General features: G+C 41.0%; 2 protein-coding genes across 4 annotated transcripts; both read right to left on the bottom strand.

The window, feature by feature from the left end:
- Positions 1–292: 292 nt before the first annotated feature.
- On the bottom strand, positions 293–703 carry LOC126040466 (scale keratin-like). Its single transcript, XM_049804878.1, has one exon. The coding sequence runs from the start codon at positions 686–688 to the stop codon at positions 293–295; it is 396 nt and encodes a 131-aa protein (XP_049660835.1). The 5' UTR covers positions 689–703.
- Positions 704–7482: 6779 nt separating this feature from the next.
- LOC126040426 (scale keratin-like) lies at positions 7483–7989 on the bottom strand. Of its 3 annotated transcripts, none has more exons than XM_049804840.1 (2): positions 7616–7989; positions 7483–7525 (listed from the first exon to the last, which is right to left on the bottom strand). In XM_049804840.1, exons 1-2 carry the CDS (start codon positions 7987–7989, stop codon positions 7483–7485), a joined length of 417 nt encoding a protein of 138 aa, XP_049660797.1. The 3 variants fall into 3 exon arrangements, with proteins under 3 accessions (XP_049660797.1, XP_049660796.1, XP_049660795.1); XM_049804839.1 differs by having other exon boundaries at positions 7483–7534; positions 7619–7989; XM_049804838.1 differs by having other exon boundaries at positions 7483–7989.
- Between the last annotated feature and the right edge of the window lie 277 nt (positions 7990–8266).

The following is an 8266-nucleotide window of genomic DNA, read 5'->3' as shown; positions in this document are numbered from 1 at the left end:
TGGCTTTCTTCTGTCTGTTGTGCAACTACTGAGGAAGATATTTGTCATTATGAGTGATGTCCATATGGAATATGCTGCTCCATGATGGTTAACAAAAGTGGGAAAGCTGGAATAGGCAACAATAGCAAACAACAAATGAGAAACTGAAGGGAAAACAAAAAGTAGAAGAAAGATCAGAAATGCTAAGTGGCAGTAGCTCCATTGCAGGGCTGCAGGAACACTGAACCCCCATCCTCATTGCTCTGCATTTGGGCCTTCATGTGTGACTCTTCTGAGAGCTTCTCTGCTGCCTTTAGCAGGGCCCACAGCTGCTGCGGAGGAGCCGGCTGTACCGGCGGGATGAGTATGGGCTGCAGTAGCCGCTGCTGAGTGTGGAGAGGGCTGAACTCCCATATCCACATTGGGCGCCATATCCCAGAGAGCCCCCATAACCGTAGAGGCTCCCGGAGCTGTAGAGGCCCCCCAGGCCAAGGGAGCCCCCAAAGGTGGGTGCTCCGGAGGAGCCCACCACAGCTTGCTGGGGGAAGGAGCTGAGGATGGGGCCGGGGAAGGTGACGATGATGGGGGGGGGCTGGATGAAGGCTGTTGAGTCGGGGCACTGCTGGACACATGGCTCATTGCAGCTGTTAGCAATGGGCTGGGGGCAGACAATGTTGCTGGTGATGGGGCACAGGTCGTAGCAAGACATTTCCGTCTTGGATGAAGGTGATCCTGAAACACAGAGCACAGAGCTGTATAAAAACAAAGCACACGATCTACTGGAATGACAGGTCAAGGTTTGGTGCTGGGTTGTTGGGGAACAGGCAAAATGATCACCATATGCATTAGTAAAATTGATGATGCTGTTCACACACTTTCCTGTCAATCAGCATTGCTCTGATCTTCCCCATCCAGTAATGCCTGCACTTGTCACATTCGCCAAGCCTTCTGAGGTTGCTGCTTCTTTTTTTTTTTTAACTCGCATTCCCTCCCAGAGGAACAGAGTGTTAGCAGCACATTTTTTACTAAAAACCCATCACTCATCCCTGGTGAGTGTGGATTGAAAACCAAGAGCTGCAGGAGATACACCAGAGCTGACCTCCTTGTTACACCAAATGGGACAGAAGCAGATTTTGTCTTGGGAGAGATGGGATGAAGTCAAGAACCCAGCACTGCTTTAACCATACATTTCCTCCTCCTTTCCCGGTCCCTGTTTCTTTTTAAGATCTTTGGGGTAATATACTTTCAGTTGTTCCCTTTTAGTTCTACACTCTCTTAATCTCTGTAATCTCTCTGGTAAACCCCAAAGCGTTTGAGCCTGAGGATAGATTCATATATTTGATGTAATACGTACATGTACCCTATAAAATATTTCTAACCAAATCCTTCTTGGCATAGCAGTGTAATTTCATATAGAGTGTGGAGCAGGTTGGTAAAATGTAAGGAGCTGATTTTCTTCATCAGGCAAAAATGCGGTTTGCAAACTGCCATTTCAGCTAAATGTCTGGTCACAAAAGCTTGTGGCTTAGCAGTTTTTCCAGTTTAAAAAAAGGGAAATATTATTTTGTTTATAAAGTAGCCCTGAAACGCAGAGAATCAAATCATTGAACTCAGTGTAACTGAACAGCTAATCTGGATCTGGATTTTCAAACTGACATATATCAAACACACTGGATCAGACCACTAGTCTATTTCCCTTATTATTATCTCTGGTGAAAATAACTAGGGTTTAAAATAAGCAGGATTTAGTTTTTACCTATCCATAAAAACTAAATTCAAGCTAGGATTATTTTGCAATAAAATCCCCATGTAGATAATGCTCTTTCTTCAGCTGGGTCATTAAACAACTTAGGATATGGCCATGTGTCTCTGATTCAGTCATAAACTGAAATGGTACAGGATGTTCTGCATTTTAAAGCTTATGCCATCCTACATTTTCAATCTGCTAACAGTACAAGAATGCCCAAATATGAATTACAATGAAATAAATTCCTCAAACCCTGGTCTTGTCTTCTAAAGCCTACCAGTAACACAAATTGCCAATATACTTTAAAAAAAAAAAAAAGAAAAGAAAAAGAAAGAGAATTAAAAAATAGTCCTAAAAATTCAAATATAATAGTAGTGAACAGTATTCTAAGCTCCAGTGCAAAGGCATTTTGGCATTTAGAAAGAAATGAAATGGCATCAGACTTACCTGATGTAGAGGAGAGTACACAGGAGAGGGAGATGGAATAGGTCTGTGTACCTGCTCCTTTTTATACAGTGCTTCAGATTGCCTGAGGGGGATCTGAGGCACACTGTACACATGAAGTCATAATCACCAACCAGCCCAAGTTTGAAGCACATACAACTTCCCAAAGTGATGAAACTGTTTTCGCTTGCAGTTTGCAAAATCACCCCAAATCTCTGAATAGCATGATATGCACATTCCAGCTCCTAGTTCTCTTTCATCTTGAAGCCTAATTGACCAACTTCATTGCTGGTATCATTCCACCCTGCTCACTGGCATTGCAGGAGGTTTTAAACTGGTTCTATTTATTTAGCACTTCCTTCATTAACTTCCCATAATGATTTTAATCAGAGCTATAACCTGCTGTCATATACATGTTTGTATTTAAGTGCTCTAGATCTAGGCTGTAATCTAATCTACTCGCACATTTTGCAATGAAATGTTCACTGAGATGGAAGACACCTTCTGATCCTTTTCCCACCCACAGCCACAAAACATGAGAGAGGTCCTGTACTTACGGTAATCACAGACGTTGTCTAATGGTCTTTGATTTAGAAATCCTGAGTTTTCTTTTCTCCTTGGCCAGACCTGCAGAAAACATAGTATTTTAGTACCTGAAACAGTGTTTAAACCAAAGGCTAAAGTTTTCTCTGAAGGGATAACTATTTTTTCCTTATTTTTCACCTGGAATCTGCAAAGGCACAGAGATCATCTCACAGGTTCAGCAATATAAAATGGCTGCAAATGCAAACAGATTAATAGTTACTAGGTACTCTGTATTGACATTGCACAGCTCTAAAGGAGGAGGTAACACAAGATAGTGGTGAAGCAAGTGCAAATTTCTCAGTTTCTTTGTGAAATCGTATGTTTCTGTCCACCACTGCATTCATTCAGTCTCTATCTTCTCTTTCTTTTTGTTCATATGATGGAGTGTAGTTTGCCCTTAGATCTACTCCTTCACCTTACAAAGGAATTGAACCAATGTTTTGCTGGAGGATGTCACAGAAACAATTTTTGAGTGCTTCCTTCTCAGAATTACTGGGTAAGTGGCAGGAAAAGCAATGGAATTACCCAAGGAATAGTTATTGCAACAATGGATTTTTTTTCCCTCTTCTTTCTTTCCTGACTAGCAGGACATCACCTGCAGAGTGTATATTGTTGCAGAGGCCTTGCCTGCAAAAATTTCAAGTGATTTGTCACTTGAAATTACTCAGGCTTCCCCAATACTTCATGGGGAGGGACAAGAATTTCTGCAAGACAATTCATCTTGTCTCAGACATTTACCTTACCAGAATTGGTATCACCCTCAAAACATAACTATTTTGCTTTCATTGAGTATGGAGACAGACAACAAGCTCAACTGATAAGGAAGGTTTGATAAGATGTGTCCCACCCATACTCCCATATTCTAAAATGCTGTGTAATAAACAGTGCCTGGTCCAGCCTCAGAAATCCTCATTTGCCTATGGATGGGTTGTTTGTTAAATAATAAACACTGCAACATTTCTACCAGAAGTTATATTTTAAATTATGAGGTTCTTTTTTCCGAACTTTGAGATAGCTGTAGGGGATCACAAGAGCAATAATACTCACAAAGGTTCTTCAAATATTTTTTGTGTGTGTTTTTAAGCACTTCCCAACCCTCCTTAGTGGTTTATGCATGAAGTGGTGCGTCATTATTATAATATAAGTATGTGGTTGGATTCAAGCAGCCCAGCATTTTGAAATATATTTATTAAATTGTACTGGTCAAGATCACTCTTCCTGTTCCCTTTACCAGTTCATTATTTCTAACCTTAGGATTTCAGTTGATTTTGTTTTATAATTTAGGTTTTCATTTATTTGCTTAAGTTTGTTTATAAGCTCCTTCAGTGCTGATGTTGTATTAATTCATATCCCCTTCAGTGTCTGTAGCACAAAAATCTGCAATATCTGCCTCTGTCCTCATGTTTTGAAAGCTTTTCCCAGGACTTTCCTAGCCTAACTGTAAGCGGTCTATCCTTCTTCTCTGTTTTAAACACATGCTCATCTTCCTAAAAAATATATTTAACAAGTTGCCTCTAGTCTGGCTAAAAAACTGTTTACCTTTGTTGTGACCAGTGAATTTACCTCTAAAATGTGAAGAAATGGTACAACTGGGTAGTCTGGGAGACAAGGCATGAGTCTGGATTATTTTAAAAGGTACTTTGTAATGTATTTTTTGATTTTTCCCTTAAATGAGCAGGATGGTCCTGTCGAAATCTTAATTTGAACTTCATAGATGGGTTGCTGATTTCACAAGAAAGACACCATGTTTTATATCAATTATACTTTATCTACCATGGGTAAGGAAGCATGGAAAGAAAACCTGCATATGAAAGCAGATGGCAATTATGATTGACATTTGAGCCACCATCATTATGTCAACCAATATGAGGGATATAAATGAAGCCAACATAACTCCTCCTGTCATTCTAATGTATTTAATGGAATGTTACCAGGAACGAATCTCACCAATTAACTGCTAAGATGAAAGAAATATTTGTTTTGTAATTTGCATTTCGTGCAGCATGAGAATTTGTATCAACTTATAAACATAAATATTGAGCAAAGCTGTTTCAACATTTTGAGGTGAACCATGTGTGATAAGCATGGGTTGGTGTTAATGGGAGTCTCAGGTTCTTCAGGCAGTTTGAGGAAACGTATAAGAGCCTCCTCAAAACTGCCTTTTATTTACTTCTCTTGCCTTCTTCTTCCCAGAGCCAGCTATTTTCTAGATATCAAACTGTTCTTTTTCCATAAATTTAAATTAGTCTTCTTTTGTCATTTATGAGGAGGCAATATTATATGCAGTTTTAAGGTCTAAGCTGGTATTTTCCACAATGGATTATATAGGACCTGTCACTCTCCACTAGTTCAGATCTCAGAGTTATAATCTGCTAAGCAGATACCAAAACCCCAGACTGCAGCTCAACAAACTGCTCTGTACTCCTGCACCACAAAGGCCTCAGTCACAGCCATGTTTCACAGAGGATATGTCCTCTTGGTAGTTAATTACTTGGTCTTCCAGCTGCTGTTTCAAATTAGTTTGTATGGAAGAAAGCCAAAGCTTGAAAGGCATGTAAGCAAAGCTTTCTTACCCACAGCAAAATGGGCCTCCAGGGTGTTAGGAATTAGGTGAGCCTTTGGACAATTCATTCAATAATGCATAGCATCAGGATTTTTACACTAAACTTCAGACCACATGGAACTGACTTTTATCAGAGACAAGGTAGAGTATAAGAGCTACCATTTGTCTGAGGAAGCACGTGACCTCCTATATTCCTGTGTTTCCACTAAGCAGTGATTAACCATCACTTAAAAGTCATTTTTCTTACAGGGCTTATACAAATTTGAGGAATTACATCCACAGCAGCAAGTAGATGTTGGCGGGGTAGCTACAATTAGGTGGGATGGATCTGGAACTAAATTAGTCTTGCAGAGGATCCAGACTTCTGTGCCTTTCCCATTTCCATGAGATCTAAGCATCTAAGCTTTTCTTCCTGCTCCAGGGGAATTTGTGCTGTGTTACACTTATATTTAGTCATGTTTCCACTCAGCCAATTCATGTCCAGCACCAGTGCCTATAGCTGCAAGGAGCTGACTGCCCTGACCTGAGGGCAGTGGCTCAGCCACCATCCATTGTCATCACCTTACCAGCCCAGGTGCTTAGTTCCTTCCTTCAGGACAGGATAGTGGGATATCTGTTAGCACCCATACTTAAGGCCTCCTTTTGTTATGGGAGCTTTTGTTATAGTAGTCTTTATCACAACAAATTTTCTTACAGGTTTTTAGGACCTGGCAGCAAGTAGAACATCCCTTCTGGCTGTTGTTTTGATACTGGATACCGCTGTGGAAACTGTGGCTCTTGCTGGAAAAGCTATTAAATTTACCAGAGACAACTAAATAAAAACAAATAAAAGGAAGATTTATAGCTGACTTTTTAGGTAACATGTGCTGAGAAGTGTGCTTTAAGCACTGTCCAGTTACAGAGAGTGGAGCTGGGCATGCACAGCAGATCTTGCCTTTCTTTTTTCGTATTCTGCCTTCAGTATCTAGTTGGATGTTCTCTGAACATTGTTACGTTATGCTTAGCCATCCTTTTTACTGTAGTAAAATATGTAGCCTAAGATCTTTTGGCAGCTGAACCACATAAAGAAAACTATCTTGTGAGATAAGCATCTGCTTGAATCAGAAGATGGTTACATGCTTTACTGATAACTTAAAAAGCTATGCCATGTACAGTGCAGTATTTTTGTTCGTTTTTAGGCTACCTATATAATATTTACACAAATTTTATTTATATTTAATGTATACATAACTTAAACAGAACCAAAGAAGTCCCAAACCCACAAACTCAGTCTGATATACTGTGAAATTATGCACATGGTCCTTATTGTGGTTTTAAGGAAGCGTCATCTGCACACAGCCAGAATTTCGGAGAGTGAGACAATTTAATAGCATAGATCTAGGCTGGTCTGTGCTAGAGAAACACAGAATCTGAAATTCACTTAATATCAGTCACCAATCTTCCATTACAAGCAGTGGAGGTGTAATTACTTGTACAACATTGGATTAGAAGTCTGCAGTGGAATAAGTAAGAGCTTAACTTTCAGAGTGTGAATAGTCACTTGTAGTTCAAAGAATTATCACACAAACTCATGAATGGAGAGTCTAATAAAGTATTTGTAGAGAAGGCTGCTGTTCATCTATGGACAGCACTTTGTGACCATGTTGTTGCAATTCAGTGGTGAAACAGGCCTAGCAAGGGCTCCTCATGGAGACTTTCACTATGTGGGCAAGATTTGCACAATATTATCACAGCCGTATGTACAACAGGCAGCTTTATCCAGAAAAGTTGGCAAATTCAGAATGGATGAGAACAAAAAACCACAACACACTTATTTTAAATGATGCAACAGAATTTTAATGAGAATGAAAAGAACAAAAATACATTGCAATATTAAGAATGTGTATCCAAGATGTCAGAGACAAACACATTTTGAAAGACACTGTTAAAAGTCTCACTGCATTCAGTCACAGGTATGATAAAGTAGAAGATAGTAAGGAATTGAACCCATGATGATACCAGGAAAAAATTCAAAGGAAAAAAAGGAGAGGTGCAGAGCATGCAGAAAGCACTGCACTGAACAGGGTTTGTGAGTGCTTTAACAAAGCTGTCACTCATCTGCTCACTGGTGAATCCGCATTTTGTTTTTTACTTGTACTTTACTCAGTGGACTTTCCTGTTGTGTTTAGCAGGGCCCGCAGCTGCCATGGCTGTACCTGTTGGACCAGGAGGAGTAAGGGTTGCAATACCCAGAACCATAGGGTCTACCATAGTCATATAGACCCCCGTAACCAAGAGAGCCTCCACAGCCATACAGGCCCCCACAGCCCAGGGAGCCATAGCCTCCATAGCCATACAGACCCCTATAGCCCCGGGAGCCATAGCCCCCATAGCCATACAGACCCCCATAGCCCCGGGAGCCATAGCCCCCAAAGCCATACAGGCCCCCATAGCCCAGGGAGCCGTAGCCCCCGTAGCCCCCAAGGACAGGTGCTCCAGATGATCCCACAGCCGAATCCTGTGGGAAGGAGCTGAGGATGGGGCCGGGGAAGGTGATGACAACAGGAGGTGGCTGGATCACAGTTGTGGAGTCAGGGCACTGACGGACGCACGGCTCATTGCAGCTGTCAGCGAGGGGCTGGGGGCGGTTGACGCCACAGGCAGAGTTGGAGCACAGGTTGTAGCAAGACATCTTGCAAGGATGGAGGTAAGCTGCAATACACACTGGGGAGTAAACGAAAGACACAAATTCAGTGGGAAAAAGAGTTTGAAATTTGGACACATGGACTAAAATAATGGCTTTATCTTTTAGGTCTTGATTGTGCTTCTTTTTCTTCAGTATTTTTCATGAGGTCTCTCTCCCTCTTGTAAATCACCATTGCCCAGATTGCACACTGATCAGTCATCTCTTTTATGGTCTCATTCCTAATTTCTTCTACTTGGTTCCCTTTATGAAGTAGTTCTTTGTT

The sequence above is a fragment of the Accipiter gentilis genome, chromosome 7 (assembly GCF_929443795.1).
Source record: "Accipiter gentilis chromosome 7, bAccGen1.1, whole genome shotgun sequence".
In the NCBI taxonomy this organism is placed as follows: Eukaryota; Metazoa; Chordata; class Aves; order Accipitriformes; family Accipitridae; genus Astur; species Astur gentilis.
The sequence above is the reverse complement of the archived record's forward strand: the minus strand, read 5'-3'. Positions and strand labels throughout refer to the sequence as shown.

Excerpts from the sequence above, each read along its gene's own strand:
- LOC126040466 (XM_049804878.1), bottom strand. The coding sequence starts at position 688 with ATGTCTTGCTACGACCTGTGCCCCATCACCAGCAACATTGTCTGCCCC.
- LOC126040426 (XM_049804838.1), bottom strand. The coding sequence starts at position 7,989 with ATGTCTTGCTACAACCTGTGCTCCAACTCTGCCTGTGGCGTCAACCGC.